The 20,399-nt window shown below is 37.9% G+C and overlaps 2 protein-coding genes across 3 annotated transcripts in view; both read left to right on the forward strand.

The window, feature by feature from the left end:
* RANBP3L (RAN binding protein 3 like) overlaps positions 1 to 5,712 on the forward strand; it is a 54,957-nt gene extending 49,245 nt beyond the window's left edge. Inside the window, exons 12-14 of the mRNA XM_017548249.2 lie at positions 792 to 934; positions 3,027 to 3,213; positions 4,815 to 5,712. Of these exons, the coding sequence (XP_017403738.1) occupies positions 792 to 934; positions 3,027 to 3,213; positions 4,815 to 4,870 (386 nt within the window). The 3' untranslated portion in view covers positions 4,871 to 5,712. The remainder of the gene's footprint in view (positions 1 to 791; positions 935 to 3,026; positions 3,214 to 4,814) is intronic.
* A 7,260-nt stretch (positions 5,713 to 12,972) lies between these two features.
* NADK2 (NAD kinase 2, mitochondrial) overlaps positions 12,973 to 20,399 on the forward strand; it is a 47,540-nt gene continuing 40,113 nt past the window's right edge. For both annotated transcript variants that reach the window (XM_017548252.2, XM_017548253.2), the window contains exon 1: positions 12,973 to 13,311. In XM_017548252.2, coding sequence (XP_017403741.1) covers positions 13,009 to 13,311 — 303 coding nt within the window. In that variant the 5' untranslated portion in view covers positions 12,973 to 13,008. The remainder of the gene's footprint in view (positions 13,312 to 20,399) is intronic.

The following is a 20,399-nucleotide window of genomic DNA, read 5'->3' on the forward strand; positions in this document are numbered from 1 at the left end:
GTAATAGTCCCAAGGCAGGTGCAAGTTATTTACTACTCTGCTTTGATTCCACTGCCTGGCAAAAGAAAAAAAAAATACCCCCAAACAAAAATAAAAAACAAGAAATCCCAAAAGAAGCTTTCTTTTTATTATACAGATAATATACATTCATTGTAAAAAGCAGAAAGTATGGATTGGAAAAATTTTTTAAAATCACTTAAAGGCCTATCTTCCTAACATCTGCTAACAGAATATGTTTTTCTGACCTTTGTTTTCTGTATATAAATGTATACATAGACCATAGAATTTATGATTCATGGTGTTTATTTTGCTTTGTAGCTAATTTTTCTTTTACATATTACACTATGATTTTTCCACATCAATAAATATCTTTTTGCAGTATTCTTAATGGGTTCATAATATTCTCTTGAATGACTACACCATAATTTATTTAACTAGTTTCATTTTTTTGGACACTTAAGTTTTTTGTTCCAGTTTTCTTCACTGTAAACAATTCTCAGACAAATATTCTTCAGACCATCAGTTCTAAAAGGAGTTCTAAAATTTTAGCCACTTTTAAAAATATTACAGTAAAAAAGTATAATTTCAGTATTTAAGATAAAAAAGTTCTCCCAACATATTAAAGTCCAATTTGAAAACCAAGTTATAATCCAGTCAAATCACAAGTTAGTATTGAATCTACAGTCTGAAAAACAACTACAAAATTTATTTTGCTGCATTTTGAAAATGGTATATTCCTCTGTGAGGCATCAAGTGTTCTGTAGCCTGATGTAGTCACCTTCCTATTTTAGTTATGCGCAATCAAGGCAGTCTAAGGCTGATCCTCAATAGCAAACTCTGGGCCCAAATGAAGATTCAAAGAGCAAACCACAAAAATGTACGAATAACAGCTACTGATTTAGAAGACTATACCATCAAAGTATTTTTAATTCAGGTAAGTGAGAAATTTCAGTGACAGAGGATTATCCTACTAAATTAATAGATGTCTGTGGTACTAATTTGTTTTTTCATTTTGTTATAATGGTATATTGGATGAGAGCCATTCATTATGTCTGTTTATAGTATAAGAGCTAAATTTTATGTGAAATTCAGAAATTAACACCAAAGTCTATGCAATCAATTGGTACTCATTCAAAGATATTGGTGTGATATATGCCATCAAATCTCTACACTTTACTATCGAAATTTTGTGAACAATCTTACTATGTTACCAAAGTGGCTATTGTCAGGAATGGTTCCCAGGAAGAGGTGAGCAGACTCTGAAGCCTAATGCTTATCCTGCAAGCGGAGACTGAAAAAACTTTGGGCCACTGGAAAAGAACCGATGAGAAATGGAAAAACACAGAGCTAGCAAGTTAAAAAAAAACAGTCCAATAGCAAATTCCAATTCTGGACATGAGTAAATCTCCAAGGTAACAGGATGGGAGCACAGTTTTAGCTGTTCCTGGCAGATGAATACTTGACCTTAAACACAAGATCCAGATCCAAGAGCTGGCAAGAATAAATCGAAGAAAAAAACAAAACAAAACCCAGAAACAAAACCACAAACCCCTCCCTGGCAAAATTGGATTTGCCCATGGGCTGACTGGAGAAGACTTATTACCCAAGTGACTCATGCAGAAGGTGACAATACAAATAAACTGGCTTCTATGTAGTAACGTGGAAAAAAAGCTGGCAGGTGCCCATGATGAAAAACGAAAGTTTATTAGCTACCATTAAGTGTATTATTAGCTGTAAGTGATACTGAGTATTAAAATGTTCAGGTAAGATGATGTACAAACCCCATTTACTACTTAAGGTATTAATATCTTGCCAGTCTTCTGGGCCAGATCCCCCCTTGGTTTTGGGTGGGTAAAGTAGCATGCCAGAGACTGAGCCTGTTAACCATGACTAGATTCCATCCTCAGAGATAGTGACTATTAACATTTTGGTCTTATACTTTAGTACATACATGCATCTGTGTGCAGGTATATACATACATACATACATATATGTAACATCATGTCCATACTGTATAACCTTCGGGCAAGCTACTTAGCCTTCTTTAAACTGATTTTATTCATCTGCGAAACAATGATGGTAACAAAAGTACACTTTAGAAAGGCTGCTGAGATTAAATAGTTAATATGATTGTGAAACACACATTATGCTATTTTACTTATCAATGTTAATGAGTGTCTTCATGACATTATTCTTCACAAAGTGTTTTAGTAGGTGAAAGAATTCTATTACGGACCATAATTTATTCCATTAATCCCACTGACGATGATAAAACCTGGGATTCAACTTTCAGCCAATTTGCTGACTAGCAACTCAGACAAGTTATTTTACCTTTCTGAGCCATAATTTCCTCATTCATAAAGGGATGAGGGAAACAAGCATATCTTGAATACTTGTGCTGCCTATATATTGCTGATATAAGTGAAATTAATAATGAACCCACAGTTTGACTATAAGAATTGAAAAAAGAATATAAACAGTAAATTTTATACCAACTTTACTGTTACCTTTATTTTTATATTTTAATATGAATAACAACCATTAAAACAGCATATAAAAGTATTAAAAAGCAAGAACTTCTGATGTATTGATGGTACAATGCCATAGACTGCTCTAATGAGCTCAGCATATCCAAAAAGCTATGTAGTTTGGAAGAATGTCCAAGCAAAGTGATGGACAGGAAATGGAAGTATTTTTTTCTGCAAGCCTACAATTTTCTATAGCGTAAAATAGTGGAGGAGGGATGGTCTTAACAAGTTTACATTCAAATAGAAATTTTATATAACAAAAATTCACTTTCTCAATTTAAAATGTATGAATTGGGATTGCTTATAAAAGTATACATTTTAGGATGCAATTTGTTTCAAGATTGTCTTTTTACTGCTTAAATTTTAGGGTGTTAGCACCTATGTACATTGCAGATTTATGCCACATAATTCCTTTCTTATTAGTAGTGAAAGATTAAAAATCTGTAAAATGTAGCTAACATTACTTATTTTCTTAACAATTTAATGTTCCTCATGTAGGCCAGTGTCAAAGATATAGCATATTTGTATGCAGCAATACATCATCGTCTTGTTGCCCTTCAAAGCTTCAATAAGCAGAAAGACGTCAATCAAGCTGAAAGCCTGTCAGAAACAGTCCAACAATTGAACTGCGAAAGCTGTGATGAGAATGAGGATGATTTTATCAAAGTCACTAAAAACAGATTAGGTAAATAGCTTTTGTTTTGTTAGGTCAAAGGTTTAAAAAAGAATTTTAAGCATGATCCTAATATATTAGGTAGATTTTTAAACAAGCGGAACTGCTCCGTTTAAAGTGGGTGATGGCTAGAGCCCTGGCTGTTTGGATCTGAGGAGTGGGTTTGAAAATAACTGTCTTCTATAGGTAGTGCTCATTTTATCAAGTCAGCCTCATGGTGATGCCCGTATGTCATTTGCCTATAAATTCCATAAAAGACTATTATGTTGCTACCCTGAAACTAACCCTTCATTTATATTTATCTTCATTTATTCTCATTCCATTATTGGCTATAATAGGAAGAATTATAAATACATACAATGGGTCCACCTGGTAAATTTGGCTTGATACCCTGAAAATCTTGTTTATTCCCTTTTTAGAATTTGACTGCTTATAAGAATATCTAGATTGTACAAATACGATTTTCAAGGACCTATTTTGTCTAGGACAAAAAAGTACTATTTCTTTTATTATTTACAAATAAAGTAAGGTTGAAGTGGAACCAGTGTAAACAGATTGTCAGCTTTTACTGCTTAACTTGATATGTGAAAACAATGTCAAAAATAGTAAGCTCCACTTTGTTATATAGATGTAGTTATTCCAATAAAGTCATCTAAATGTTTTCACTAACAGTTTCACTTAGTCCTGAATTCTGTGCTACAGAGGACTGAATAATACAATTACAATGATAGTGTGGTAACAAGCATTTTTTCAACTCTTAATCATTTTGCAATATTAAAGCTGCTTTAATCATACATAATTTTAAGAATCTATCAAAGAACATGCATAACTGAATGAAATATCTTCCTTTGCTTAATACTAAAGCTATAATCAAAAGGAAAAATACACAAAACATCCAGAACAGTATAATCAAAAGGAAAAATACACAAAACATCCAGAACCTGCTTTACCCAGTGATTCAGAGAACTAAGTGAATATAATTTTCTTGCTACTTTAAGCAAATTATGTTAAATGAACAGTTTATTAGTCTTTAAACATATAAAATGAATAAAATTGTCTTTTACTTTATAATAATGGTTACATTGCCAATAACAAAATGAGGTCTATCAGAGAATTAGTTGGTACACATTAATAATGTCAATTTAAAATAAGAATTAAAGAGCAAATTCTCTTATGAACCAATGACACGTGCTTATGATATCTATATTTTGTTATATTTCATTTTAGGAAAGGGGTGCTGTGTAACTATCTTAATAAAGAACAATGAAAATAATGCAAAGCAAATGTCAATCATATGAACCCCCTTTCCCCTGACATTTTTTCCCCTTTTCACTTAGTATCTTCTCCAGGAGGCATTAAAAACAAATGGTAAAATGTTATGGAAGCAATAAAACACATTTTTTGGACTTCGTTGCCTATAAATTCTCTAAAAGAGTCATGATTAAAATTTTACCAACATCTCTACATGTTACTTGTAAAAATGTATATTCTGTAGCTTTTATTTCCTCACCAATGAGTATATTCATGAATATTAATGTTTAGTTGCATTTTCAACATTAAATCTAGTCCAAATATAATACTGTATAATAAAACATTTTAAATTTATATCACAGATCCTTCTAGGTGGACTCACAGTCGGTTGCCTGTTCATGAATACTACCTACTATAAATATGACATCTACAAAGAGGGGTCACCCTACTAAAAATACTAAACCACCCTAACGAATCAGATTCTATTCATTCCTTGAAGAGTTTTTACAGAAAACCTTAAGAAATGTAATTTGTTGCAATTAACATTTTTCTCTTATGTTTTACATTTTACATTTTGATTGTTATGCAGAAACTGACAGAATTTTAAAAAATTAATGGACTTCAGAAGTTCAAAATTTATCATTTTTGAAGAAGTTAGAGTAGGATTTTATAAACTAATTTGGACTTTTCATCACATTGGTAGATATAATAGTTGGAATTATAAATTGCTAGATTTGATAAATATCTAACAAAATGTTTATTTTTTTTCAGTCACACATTGGCCATAAAACAAATACTTTACTAAATTTCCAGAGTAATTTCTTTGAAAAATAATATAATTGCATGATAACATTTCACTAAATCCTATTTACCTTCAGGGAAATGTGTATTTTAATTTAGATTTTGGATTTTCTAATATGATAAGCTTATATATTCATGGTATGAATTCCCTTAAAAAGAGCATCTGCTCTTGGACTTGTATCTGTTGCATCTTGTAAATGCTTGACTCACGGTCAGCATCCAATAGTTGTTAAATGAATAAATAAAATATAATACATTACTTATGTATCAAAAAGCCATTTTATACTTATGTATAAAAATGCCAAAATGTTAACTTGTTCTACTTTGTTTTATGTAATTGTATTTTCATTAATATTTTAGTAGGTGTGGCTGTATATAGAGAAAAACAAACGCATCATATATAGCCAAATGAATCTTTTTCTCAGTTGCTATTATTATAGTAGGCTACAGTAATTTCAACAATTTTGCAAGAGTTTTGATGCTCTTCTTTGAGATTTGTTTCAGAGACACTTCATGAATCACATAAGAAAATCAGTCTCAGTACTTATAGCCCTATTTCATTTTTCAATCTAGTTTTATAACACCACGGCTTCAATGAGACTTTTGATTGTGACCCCTAAACAATTCTCTGATTAGGGGATAAAAACTCCTAATTCTAAAATGTTTCTGAAAATGTTCTCAACAATGATGACATATTTGGAATAAGGGTACAATTTCACTAAGTGCTATTTCAAAGAATATTCATTTGGATATATGAATATACATTTTTAAAAGATATATTACTGTATTACTATACCTGTTATAAAATAATAAAGATATAAGTATTTAAGTGAAATCTCAGCTAGTGCCTGAAAATTTAGTATAGCATATGAAAGTTGAATTAACTCTTTTAGATTATAATTTAGTCAGTATGCTAATTGTTCAACATTTTGCTCCTTCCTTGTAACTGAGAAGGTGTAACTTAGTATAAGTTAATTACTAGAGGCCCATTCATGCTTCCAGTGATTCTAGGAGAAATATGGCACATAATATCCCTTACTTCTAAATAAAGGAGTCAATGACCCAGGAAATAAAGAGAAAAAAACTTAATGTGAGATGAAGAACAGATAGAAAGAGGGCAAAAAAGAGCTTTAGTATGAAAGGAAGGACAAAAAGAATGGACAACAGAAATTCCCTTTTTTAAAATCCAGAAGAGTGACTCTGATGCAGAACACACTCAGTGGAAAATTTTCATTAGAAACATAACACAGAGAGACATTTGGAGAAGATAATAAAGTACTGGTTCTCTTTTATTATAAGATCTTAGCTGATGTGGGAACATTATGATTGCACTATAAATTGCTAAAGAAGAGAACAAATAACTTTTTTTGTTCTTTCTTTTTTTCATTTTTTTAGAGTCTCGCTTTGTCACCCAGGTTGGAGTGCAGTGGCACAATCTTGGCTCACTTCAACCTCTGCCTCCTGAGTTCAAGGGATTCTCCTGCCTCACTCAGCCTCCTGAGTAGCTGGGATTACAGGCACCCACCATCAAAGCCCAGCTAATTTTTATATTTTTAGTAGAGATGGGGTTTCACCATGTTGGCCAGGCTGAAAACTCCTGGCTTCCCAGCCTGGCCAACATGGNTGTTTATATCCTTTTCCTTTCTTTCCTTTCTTTCTTTCTGTCTTTCTGTCTTTCTGTCTTTCTTTCTCTCTTTCTCTCTTTTCTTTCTTGAAGCAGAGTCTTGCTCTGTTACCCAGGCTGGAGTGCAATGGCATGATCTCAACTCACTGCAACCTCCACCTCCCAGGTTCAAGCAATTCTTGTGCCTCAGCCTCCCGAGTAGCTGGGATTACAGGCACCCACCATCAAACCCCAGCTAATTTTTTATTTTTAGTAGAGACAGGGTTTCACCATGCTGACCGGGCTGGTCTTGAACTCTTGATCTCAAGTGATCCACTTGCCATGGCCTCCCTAAAGTTCTGGGATTACAGGTGTGAACCACTGTACCTGATCATCTTTATCCTTTTGACATGTTCCTTGTCCCCACACTAAGGTGGAGATAAAACAATATCTTCTCAATGCTTGAAACATTTTTAAGTTGAATTCATTCTATGATTTTCTTTAGATTTCTCGGCATATATCAATGAAAAAAATTCACATTCACTACCTTAGTTTCTGATCTATAAAGAAATGCCAGTGCAACAAAATCAAATGTAGGGTTAGAAAATCAGGAAAGCAAAGAGAGAAGTGAAAATTCCCAGATTATGAAATGGAAAGGAACAGAAACAAAATTGAAACTCACAACTCTTTCAACCATTTTCTATAAACTTTGTTATTCTTTCAATTCTTTTGCAAATATTTAGTACGATTTTGGAGGAATAGTAGAAATAGAAACATTTTATAGTTTTTCTTTGTCCTGTATCTTCATCTAGCCTTCTTCTTTTTAGCTTTCCTGTATCCTTTGTTCCCCTTTTATGATGAGAGATTAGTTGTACAATAACATCCATCACAAGTTATTTAGGTGTATTTCAAAGTATACATTTTGTATTTCCAAAGCAGCTGTTTTTAATGAAAATTTACTTAACTAATTTATATGTCATTATATATCTTTTGTTAAGACAATCTAAATGTTCTTCTCTTTTAATAATATTTTACCCAACTGTTTACCCTAATTATAGACAATTTAAATGTTCTCTCTTAAAAAAATACTATTTTCCATCTGCCAAAGCAAGGAACCCACTGTCGCCAGGAGAATACATCCTATACAGCAGTGGTAACCAACTTTTTTGGCATCAGGGACTGGTTTCGTGGAAGATAATTTTTCCAAAGACTAGGCGGTGGATGGGGATGGTTTTGGGATGAAGCTGTTCCACTTCTGATCATCAACCATCAGAGTCTCATATGGAGTGTGCAACCTAGGTGCCTCACATGAGCAGTTCACAGTAGGGTTTGCATCTTATGAGAATCTAATGCTGCCTCTGATCTGACAAAAGGCAGAGCTCAGGTAGTAATGAGAGTTATAGGAAGCTGCTGTAAATATAGATGAAGCTTCACTTCCTTGTCCACCACTCACCTCCTGCTGTGTGGCCCTGTTCCTAACAGGTCACGGACTGATACTGATCCACAGCTCGGGGGTTGGGGACCCCTGCTATACAGGTCTTAGAGTATTTGAATGTCATAAAAAGAGAGATATATATCTTTTATAGCGTCAGAACGTACATGAAGTGTGGGTGGGAAGGGTTCTAGGAGTTGGGAAGGATATATTTTAAGACCTCTGTATATCTTCAAATTGTGTGTATCAGTGACATATATAATTTTCCCCATAAAATGTTGAGAACAGTTAGGCTTGCTTGAGATGTGGCTATTAAATCATGGTCGGTTAGGCTCATTTACTAGAAAAGCATACTGGCCTCACCATGGATGGAGTTTGAGTTTAAAACTCAATAACATTACAGATTTTTTTGGTTGTTTGAGAATAGTTGAAGCTGATATTAAATCCATGAATGCCAGAAGTTCTGTTTTTTTATAATGATCAGATTATACCCATAGTACTGGTTAATTTTTGACATCATACTTGGAGTTGACAAATGAATACATGAACATATCTGAAACTTCGAAGATGATATTTAGGCCAGGTGCAGTGGCTCACATCTGTAATCCCTACACTTTGGGAGGCTGAGGTGGGCGGGCTGCCTGAGCCCAGGAGTTCAGGACCAGCCTGGGCAACATTGCATAAAACTCCATCTCTACAAAAATTACAAAAAGTTAGCAGGGCAAGGTGCCATGCATCTGTAGTCCCAACTACCTGGGAGGCTGAGGTAGGAGGATCGCCTGAACCTGGGCGGTTGCAGCTGCATGAGCCGTGCAGTGCAGTACCCTTTCTCAAAAAAAAAAAAAAGAAAGAAAGAAAGAAAAAATATATATATTTGCAAGCTACGCCACTGGAAGGAAGAATTACTGAAATGATTAGCCAATGTTTGGCCTAATGAAGACTTGATGATATGGATAACAGTTTTCTAATAATTAGAGTATTACCAAGATTTCTTAATTTCTACTAACCAATCTAGTAGATATAAAATATTATTTCACAATGACATTATTTGTATTTCTCTAATTTCTAATAAGGTTATCTTTTCAAGTATGTATTCACTGTTTGTGTTTCTTCTAAAAAATTCCTGCTCACAATTTTTGCAAAGCTAATCGTGTCATTTTCTCCTTTTGGTTGTTTCCTAATACGTGCAAGATAAAAGACAAGTCCTAAGCATGGATTTTTCACACTTTTTATTGTCTTTACCCTTGTCTACCTTTCTAGCCTCACTTCCCAGTGTTGCCTGCCTCTCTCTAAATTCTCTAAAAATTAAAAATTGCTATTTCATTGCTTCTATGCATCTGCTCATGGTGTTTCTTCTGTGGAATTTCCTTCTCATTCTTGCTGATAATGGGTAATATTTTATTCATTCTTTAGGGTTTAACTCTTCACATTTCCAGAAAGCCTTCTCTAACTCTTCTTAGGCTGACTTAAGACCTGCTCCCCCAAATTTCTGTAGCATTCTCTGTATAACTCTATCACTGCAAAGACTTTGGGCTTCTCAAGGGCAGGGACTCTTTTTATCATTTAATCTTTAGCACCTGGCAGGACGTCTGACCTATAGCGACACTCAAATATAATTTAATCTCCACTAATGTGTGTTATAGGGTAAGATTTAAGAGACATTATCTAACAAGAAACTAGATAAGGATTGGAAACTCAGGAGAAAATCTGGGCTAAAGATTCCAGTAATAGCTGAAGTCAGGAAAGGGGCAAATATTTGCTAAGTGTTTACTTTGTAATGGGCAGAGTGCTAGGCATCTGTGCATATATTCACAATTTTACAATGTAGCCATTATATTTTATAAATGCAGAAGCAGGCTCCGGAAGGTTAAACAACCGGTTCCACTTTCACAAAGCTACTAAACATTACAACTGGGATTTGAACCAAGATCCTTCCATTACACAACACTGAATGAACTCACCCAGGAATGTGTGTGAGAGAGAAAAGAAGAAAGAAGAGGGAGAGAAAAGACAAGGAGATGAGGACAGAAGACATCTTGGAGATGGGTTTAGGAATAAGTCAAAAAGGGACAGAGAGATGGGAGAAACACTGTTAGGGACTGGTGTGTTGGGAGATAGTAAAAGATTTCAAGAAGAAATGATAACCATTTCAAATGCTTGAGAAAGATCAAGCAATTTAAGGACTCAAAAAAGTCTTTTGAGTTCCAACAAGATCATTTAGTAACCTTGGAAACAGTAGTAATTAGCAAAGTAGTGGAGAGAAGCCAGTGTACAACAGGTTGCGGAATGACTAGGAGGCAGGGACGTGGCAATGATGAACAGACTACACTTTCAGAAATCAGTTGTAAAGGTAAGGCAGGCAATATGTAAAAACCAGGTTTAGAAGTTGCTTTGGTTTTTAGAAAAGCTTTAAAGGTGTCATAGACATGAGCATATTTAAATACTGAAGAGGAAAACTCAGTTGAAAGGGAAAATTCAAGATACCTGCGAGGGGATGACTTCAGGAAGCAATATTTTTGAGGTGGTGGAAGACGAGATGCAAATAACTATGGACAAAGGGCTATTCCAACTGAGATGTCAATGCATATGTCTGTAGCTGAAATGAGACAGAGCTAGAAATTTGAATTTTTATCTGTGAAGTGGGAATAAATGAGGTCTGAGATTTCAAATATGAGCAACAAAACTCATAGACTTTGATCCCAAACAGTTCCTCCCTACTCATTTTTTTTCTGTCAAATGGATCAATTAACATTCCCCTATGCACCCTAGCCTCAAACCTAAGTGTCATCTATGATTTTTCCCTTTTCTTCCTTCGTAATATCTAATGAAGTTTAAAATAGTAAGACGACAAAGGAGTCTGAGGATAGTTATAGATGTTACCTCTCTAAAAGTTTCTGAGGTTATTCAGGTTGTGACACTACACATCGCCATTAGCAGCTGCTGTGAGGCAAAGCTCTTGGTCAGAACGGGTCAGTGGCAGAACTTTACCAAGTCAACACCTATCGGGCTTCATGCTCCCAGTCCAATACGCTACCTGGTACGTGGCAGGCACACAGCGGGAACCCACGAATGAACGCTGGTGTTGGTGTCCCCCTGAGGAGAGTCACAGATTCACTGAATCGATTTGGACTTGGTAGAACCTTGGGGTCACTCGAACCCCCTTTTTACAGAGGAGGAATCTGACGCCCAAAAAGATGAGGTAACCTGCCCAAAGTCCAGAAGCAAGTTAGCGCTAGAACTACAAAGGAGCAAACACGGTACCAGGGAAATGGATCTAAGGAGCTGCAGGAACTGAACACCTGGATGTACACTGCCATTTGATTCTCCCCTTATAATGGGATGTTTCCTTCTGTTCTCATCACACCCCAGCGCGGGTCCTGAGCACTCCGCGAGTCATTATCCCGACAGCCTCCCAATCTACAAAACATTCCAAAGCCAGATCAATAGTCACCAAACATTGTTTTAACTCACTCCTTCCCCGTTAAAAGCCTTCAAAAAACTAACTCCTACCTATAGGACAAAGTCCAAATGACTGTTTTTTTTTTTGAGACGGAGTCTCACTCTGTCGCCCAGGCTGGAGTGCAGTGGTGCGATTTTGGCTCACTGCAACCTGCGCCTCCCGAGTTCAAGTAATTCTTTGCCTCGGCCTCCCGAGTAACTGGGATAACAGGTGCCCGCCAGCACGCCTGTATAATTTTTATATTTTTAGTAGACACAGGGTTTCACCATCTTGGCCAGGCTGGTTTTGAACTCCTGACCTCGTGATCCACGCGCCTCGGCCTCTCAAAGTGCTGGGATTAGAGACGTGAGCCACCGCACCTGGCCTCAAATGACTAACATTCTTAACACCGTGCTCCTGTCCTGCCTAGTTTCAACCGTCTCTCCCTATGGTGAAATGCTGCACCCGGCCAGGCTCCTCTACCCATCACCCTCCAAGTTCCTTAGGGCTTTTCGGGGGGGGGGCAGCGGGGCTGGTACTGGGTCCCACGCAGAGAGGATTTTGTGCCAGGCTGCGCACACGGTGCAGCAGGTGCCGGGTCCGCCTCCTCAGCCCCCAGCCCGGCCCCGGACACACCAGCTATCACCCTGGCCCTGGTCAAATGAACCAACAGACACGTGGTCGTCCTGCAAACCAGAACCCGAGCGAGGAGGCACTCGGAGACTACCTTCCAGACAGCCGCTCAAAACCCCACCAGCAGTCCCCGCGCCGACTCAGGCCGGCTTCCAGATGAAGTCCTCAGGGCGGCGCCACAGTCAAACAGAATTCCACCCCTTCCTCAGGCCGCAGCCAATGGCGCGGCCCCTCAGGCTCCGGAGCCGCCGAGGGCTCTGATTGGCCGATAGAATTAGCCTGGAGGCGGGAAAAGAGCGACCGCTGGGAGGCGGGTGGAGCCGGGAGGTCGCCCCCGGGCGGCGAAGCGGCTGCCACGCAGCCGAGAGTGAAATGAATAAACAAGCAAAATCCACCAGCCCCAGGCCTCCATCTCTTCCCCGCCCACCTTTCCCCCGCGTGGGGTAGGCCGCTTCCCAATCGCCACGCTTTCTCCGCCTCCGTCAACGTCTGGGTACGTCCCTCTCGCGGCGGGGGCCACGCACGTCCCGGCACTTAACCTCTGCCCGCCCGGCGCGAAGTTAGAGGTCCGGGCAGCGCGGGCTGCGCGCACTCCCGGTGGTGGGGAGCGGAGGGAAGGAGCTCGAGCCCGGGGCCGCGGCTCGGCCCATGATGACTTGCTATCGAGGCTTCCTGCTGGGCAGCTGTCGTCGCGTGGCGGGCGGCCGGGCGGCGGCGCTGCGGCGACCGAGCGCGGGAGGCCCCGCCGCGCGGCCCCGGCTGGGCGGTGACGGCAGCGGCCGGCGGCACCTGGGGCAGGGGCAGCCGCGCGAGCTGGCGGGCTGTGGCAGCCGCCCCGACGGCGGCTTCCGCCCCTCCCGGGTGGTGGTCGTGGCGAAAACCACTCGGTACGAGTTCGAGCAGCAGCGGTACCGTTACGCGGAGCTCTCGGAGGAGGACCTAAAGCAGCTGGTGGGTCCTAGCGCGGCCCTGCTTCGCTCCCGGGCTCGGCCGGGGCTCTAGGGGCGGCTGCGCCCCCGCGGGCTAGACCTCTCGGGACGGCTCTTCCCAGGGCACCGCAGATGCCCGTCCTGCCTTTCTCGCGGCCCCCAGGCCCTCTGGCTTCGCCCTGGGCTCCCTTAGCCTCTGGGCGTGCGTGCGAAGGAGATTCAGGTCGGGGAAGAGGGAGAGGGGCTGTGTTCCTGCAGGGACCTCTGAGGCAGGGGCGCCGCGGGGAGGGCGAAGAGGGGCTGCCTAGTGCCCCATAGAGTGAAGGGTTTGGGGATTCAATAGTGCCCTCGTCAACCCCGCCCTCGTTGCCTGGTTGGGACTCACCCCAAGAAAGTGAGCGGGTGACCTGAGGTTTGGACGCCCGGAGAGCAGCTCCCCAGGCCGCCCCGAGAAAGGGGGCCCGGGGCGTCGCTGAGGGCTGTAGGGGCAAAAGGGGCGAAATACTGAGGACACACCCCCTTTTACTCTGCAGAACTGCGAGGCCTTTAGAGAGGATCCGAAAAGCCCTTTAGCCTTGAGCCTTTTCCATACTGGAACGTGATCGTCGGTAGACACTGCCAGCTTGTTTTAAAAGCATGAAGTCTTGGGTGCTAAGAAGGGCAAGGGAGAAAATTTGACTTGTATATAGACGTTATGTAGGAGACATGTTAGGACAAGGGGCTGGTATACTGGGTAATGTATGAAATAAAAAGCCTGGGACTCCAGTGCAGCAATATCTCCACAATAGACCATATTTGATATATTGATTAATATATCTACAAAATACATAAACCCAAGAGAAAAACCCCTGAGTTTGAATCTTCCTGTTGTCACCGCCCCCCACTTTAAAAACAATTTGTGATCCCATATCCCCACCCACCAACTTTAGGAGGAGAGTGACCGGTGCTACCATGAGCAATATGTACAGAAAAATCTATTGGAAATCTCTTAATTGTTGGCATTGTGCACCAAAAGGTTTTGGAATTAGTTGCACATAACTAGTTTAATTCTGTGCAAGACTAGACAACCTGTTGAAAACCTCTGGTATCATGTGATCCTCAGCGAAGTTATTTTGTAGAGGCATCAAAATGAAATTGTAAATCATCTTTGCTTAAGTACTGAATCTGTTGTCAACAATTAAACATCCTGCTTCTTTGTTGGGTTTATTGAAGAGGGTCCTTGCATTCACCTAATGGGAGTCTAGATTTCTAAATTTGTTTTATTTTTCCTAAGCATTTGAAAAGGGCAGTTTATAGAATACTCTCGCATTATTTAAAGAAGAAAGAGTTTGAACGGGAGGTTAGAGTAGTTGAGTTTGTGTTAGGGAGTGAAGTTGGAGGTGAGGAAGGGAATGATAATGTCCTAAGAAAGTACAACGTTACTATTTGGGAAAAGCGGTGTGCCCTTTGGGTTGTACTAATTTTGCAAGGTCTCGCTTTTAGAATCTGTCAAATGCCATGTAGGCATAAATATGTATGCATAAATAAGCTTCCTACAACAATTAAAAATAGCTCACTTGGCATGTTTAGAATGTGGCATTAAGGTTGAAGAGCTCAGTTCTAGGCCCTGGTTCCTTGTGGTTAACTTCCGATGTGTGTTTAACTTCTCTGGGCCTCATAGGTGGAAATGATACTTTTTGTATAGTATTGCCAGTTTTCAAAGTGCTTTACCTAATTCAATATGTGAATTGCTGGGGCTGTACTAGATAGCCTCCAAGGTCCTTTATATTGCTGGTATTTTGAAACTGGGTAACGTTTTCAAGTCCTCAAGAAAATGGGTGGCATCTCAGGATTAACTCTTGGACCTCTGAACTAGATTGCCACTAATAAAAAACTTTTAAAATGTAGGGAAAATCATTAAGTCTTAAAAAGTCAAACTACCTAAGTGTACCCATTCTGAGTGGAGAAATCTCTGATAGGTAAATATTTGTCTATTGCTAGGTAATGCTGTTTGGGATGCGCTGGCTTTGAAGTAAAACTCCTGAACTGTAGAATACCCAGTTTTGTAATTGCCAGACAGTGGAATAGTTTTTATTGATGTTGTCATTACAGTTTTATTGGGTAAGTTCCTTACTGATTTAAATTTGTGTTATAATTTATATCAAGGTCAGTACTCAGAATGCAATAGCATTAGATGTAGCCCAGATGACAGATTAGTAACAGGCCAGAGAATACTGGGCTATGTGAAGTTTTCCTAAAATGGGATTCTGTAATAGGAGTGATAAGATGATAACTACTGTTTGTTATATTGTGGGGGTAAAAAATATTAAGTTATATGAATCATGTGAATCGGATATAAAAGAAAATGGCCAAGTGCTTTTTTGAGTCTCACCATGGCTGCCGTGTCTATAGTGTCATGGTAACTTGGTTTTTTGTCAAAGCATTCTCTTTTGTTGTGGTGGTGATGGTTTTTTGATGCAAAACAGGTCTGCATTAGGCTATCTGTTAAAATGCAAATGACAAAGGATGGAGTGCCAGTATAATTTTACACTCTGAAGGCCGATGATTTTCTAACTTTGTAGAAATGTAAACAGTTGCAGGAAATGTCTTTTAGTTGATAAGGCACACACAGAATAAGTTTACAACCTTCAAACTGGTTCAAAGTTTTGACTTTCATTTACCCTTTCATATTGGTTACATTGCTTTATTTTAAAATCTTATCTTTTTCCCCATTGATTGACCAATGGCTTGTTTTGTGATATCAGATTTCTAGTCAAACATTTTACCTCTACTGCCTCATGATCTTTCAAAGGCTAGTAAAACTAACATTACAATTTACTTGCATCATTAAGAGATGTAGCTGTTGGCAGATGTGGAACTGCTGTTATCAGGGTCCTTGACACAAATTAGAATCTAGATAGAACAAAACCTACTTGGAAAGGATTTTTACACCAAAAACATACCTCATTGGTCAAAGAAAGATTCTATTTAAAACTCTTTTTCACCTATCACCAGGGATGGGGAACTGAATAAGGGGGAACCAAGAAAAAAGTATTTTAATACAGACCAAATAAGAAGTCAGCAATTTCTACCCTCTTCTCCATTCCAGGTCTCACAACTTGGCAACACTTTTTAATGGTTCCTATTTTTAGTTTTGTTTTTTAAAATTCATAATGGGATAGAATAATTTCATTTAACAGTCTGCTGTGTTATTGGATTAAACTAGATGACTTGGAAGGTATAATGCCTTGGATTTTGTTTCCCTTTGTTATCTGAAGAAGATTTTGTGGCTTAGGTTGTAACTCTTGGGCAGATAATACTTTTGCCACATGTTATGCAATAAGTGTACTATGGTGTACTTTTGTCAGGGAGTATATTTTGCTATATTGTATACAATAAGTATATACAATGTGATTGTTAATCAAATTGAAGAGCATGATTTGGAGTACTGCCAGAGCCTTCTAACTGAATCTTGTTCCTCACAAATCTTCTATACACAGTCACCAGAGTGTCTATGTAAAGTGAACATCTGGCCCTTTCCCTTTTCTGCTTAGAACTCCACAGAAGCTCCCTCTAACCTGTAGTCACCTAGAGTACTTGTTAAAATGCGGACACCTGAACCTTAACCCCCAAGACTCTGATTCAGTTTGTGGAGAATTCCCAGACTTCGGTTTTTTGAAGCACACACCTGACATTAATGACTCTGGTTGAATTCCAGGGATGTGTGTGTGTGTTTTATTCCTGGTTTGCATGTGGTCCCTAGTTACACTGGTGTCAAGTTTATGATCTTTAGAATGAGAGATAAGTCCCTTCATGAACTGGCCACCTCTTGAGCTTCATTTCTGATCGCTTCTTGTCTTGAATTTCATATTCTGGCAATTTCAAACTGCTTTAATTTCTATTAGATGTTGTGTTGATTTAGTTTAATTTATGGATCAATAGCACAGAAAATGATTCAAAATGTAAAAGATATAAAATATTATACAATGAAAAGTCTTTCTGTTGTCACCTGTCGTTCAGTTTTGTTCCTGGAAGTAACTGCTATCAGTTTCTTGTGTTTTCTTCCAGAAGCAACCTATACCTAAATCAACACGGTGAAATATTCTTTTTCTTTGCCTCATCTCTTTTTATTCAATGATAATACACTATTTAAGCTATTATGTGCCTTTATTTTAGCCTAACAGTATTTGTGGAGATTGTCATAAAGAGCATTTGCACTCCTTTTTTGTGTGTCCTAATTTATCTTCTGCTGTTAAACACACTCCAAAATGAATAACATTTGTGTTCATATACATGTAAATCAAGCTCTAAGACAAATACCTAAAGTTGAAATTGCTGAGTCAAAAGTCATGTGCATATAAAATTTTAATAGGTATGGTCAAATTGCTTCCCTTAGAGATTGTACAGATTTTTACTTTCACCAGCACTGTATAAGGGTACTTGTTTTTCCATAAATAGTTTAATCAAACTATTGGGTCTTTGTCAGCCTGGTGGGTGAAAGATAGTATTTCAGGGTGGTTGAATTTGCATCTTTCAGTGTCTTGTTTGTAGCCTTCTTTGATTTGAATGCTCTTCTTCTGTCCAATTCCTGTTCTTTTTACGAGGTTAAGCTCAGACATTACTTTCTCAGGATGCCATCCTTGGTAACCTTGGTGTGCCTCTGCCTCTCTCTGGCTACCAAGATTGGGTTAGGTATTCTTCTCTTCATTGGGTTAGGTATTCTTATCTGTTATTATTTTCTTCTCAGACTGTAAACTCTTTGAGAGCAAGAACTGCATCTCATTCATCTACCTCTCCACCCCCACACTTCCACTAAAAAAATGTAGTAAAATGTTTCTGATGTTCTGTAAGATCATTTTTAGGTCTTTTCTCCTTGAGGCTCGGGACCAGCTTCCTTCCAGTCCAGGACCTTATTACCAGCTGTCTGTCTTTCCATATGTTAGCTGCTGAAAGTTTAAGGCAGAAGTTAAGCCTTAAGCTTTGGATTCTTTGATAGAGGTTTCAAGTTAAATGTCTTTGAGAAACATGAGCCTAAGTAAAAGGTGATTTTTATTTGACCATGGAATTCTTTCTGGTGTGAGGGAGCAGAAAGTGCTTTAAGTTCTGCAGAACACAACATGGAAAACAGAGGCTTAAGGTACACTCCATTTCTATAAATATTTGCAGTTTAAATAGGAAACTCATTAAGATGTAAAAGAATTAAATATCACAGTAGCTGAGGTGCCACATTTAGAGAATAATTGACCAATATGCTTTACAGTCCTGATTTTCAGCCTTCACTGTATATCAGCATTAACTAGGAGGCAGTTTTTATAAACTACAAATATGTGACAAGCCATGAGATTGCAAATAAAAAAATTTTTCCCTGTTATAATTTTTTCTATATTTTTAATTATATAAATTAAGTTCTAATAGATAAGTATTTATTGATGCACATTAATCTCTTAACTAGTAAAATGTAAATTGACTTTATTTTTCACTATCAGTGCACTTTGTGATATATAACAGAAATATAAAATTTTAAAATATCCTTAAGTGTGCCAGTTATTTCATGCTTTAGGAAAATTTATTTTATATATATATATATATATATATATATATATGGCTTTTTTCATAATAAACCACTAGATGTGGATTATGCAGGAAAATAGACCAATCTTTGTAAAACATTTGCATTCAAGGAGGTTTCATCCAGTTGGTTTTCCTTCTCCTAAATGAAAGGCAGTAGGATTAGGTCCTGATAAAGAATAGAGTAGTTCTTGAGTTACGTAGCCTAGTCATCACAGTTGAGGCTCAGTGGCCTAATGAGTATTCACAGTTCTCAAGCAGGAGTAAGATATATGGCTAATGTAGGAATGTTAGTAGTATGTGGCTGCATGGATATAGCATAGTAGACAAACCCTGCTTTAACAGCAGGAAATCAGAGTTTGATCCTGAAACAACAATCCAATGTCTTTGTAAACCTGAGCGAGTAACCTAACCTCTCTCTGTATCAATCTCTTTAGCTTTGAAATATTTATAATAATAGCTGCTTTTCCTTTCTCACATAATTTTTAGGAAGGTGAAATAATTTACAATTTACATAATTTAACTTAAACTGCTTAATCTAGTTCTAGTTTTTTTGGCCACAATAATGATCATTATGTAAATGTTACATATAAATTATGCACCTGAAATGGCACTGATTTGGTAACTCCAAGATAGATTCCTTTAAGATAGATCACTGAAGTGAACTAAAAATATGTTGAATTTAACTCTGCTTGCATAGTGTTTTTTAAACAAAATTTTAAAGAAGTTGTAGTTTTGAAGTTTTGCCTTTGAAGAAGTCTTTTTGTAGTAGAGAAAATAATTTCAAAAATTATGATCTGCATTAAAAATACTTGCTGCAATGTCACTATTTGTAACATCCAGGAAATTTGTTAGTTAATTTGTTTGAAGTGTCACTTTTAAATATTTGTTCACAAAACTGTTTTTTGAGCACCTGCTAACTGCTAGGCATCCTGCTGGATCCTGGAGAATCAAAGATTAATAAACAGTTTCCAAATTTATGGAAAAAATCTATTACATTATATTATAAATATTTATCCGTTATCCCTGGGAGTACAGGGAAGGGATAGAACAATTTGACAAGTGTAGGGATGAAAAGGAGATGAGCCTTTTTTCTCCCAACTTTTAAATATATTTTAATCTTTTTAAGGTTTAGATTTTCAGTTATGAGATGTTTAAAACATATCGAAATGTTTCAGAAAGTCACGGGACACCTGTGTATTCAACTACCTAGACTTAATAGCTATTAATACTCTGCCATATGTGCTTCAGAATTTAAAAATGGAAATATTACAGCTAAAACCTTATGCATCCAACTTTTCCCATTCCCTTCCTCACCAGAGGTAACCACTGCCCTGAAGTTATATGTATTATTCTCATACATATGTTTTTACATTTGTTAATATGGCTGTATCCATAAACAAGTATAACCTTATGTTGTGTCTTTTAAAAGTTACATTAATGATAATTCTAGTCTTTAGAATGTCTGCCTATTCTTTAGAAATTTGCTTCTCTTATTTACAATTGGTTTCAAAACTCATCTATGTAGATACATGTTAATTCTTTTTTTTTTTTTTTTTTTTT

The sequence above is a fragment of the Cebus imitator genome, unplaced genomic scaffold (assembly GCF_001604975.1).
Source record: "Cebus imitator isolate Cc_AM_T3 unplaced genomic scaffold, Cebus_imitator-1.0 Scaffold205, whole genome shotgun sequence".
Taxonomy (NCBI): Eukaryota; Metazoa; Chordata; class Mammalia; order Primates; family Cebidae; genus Cebus; species Cebus imitator.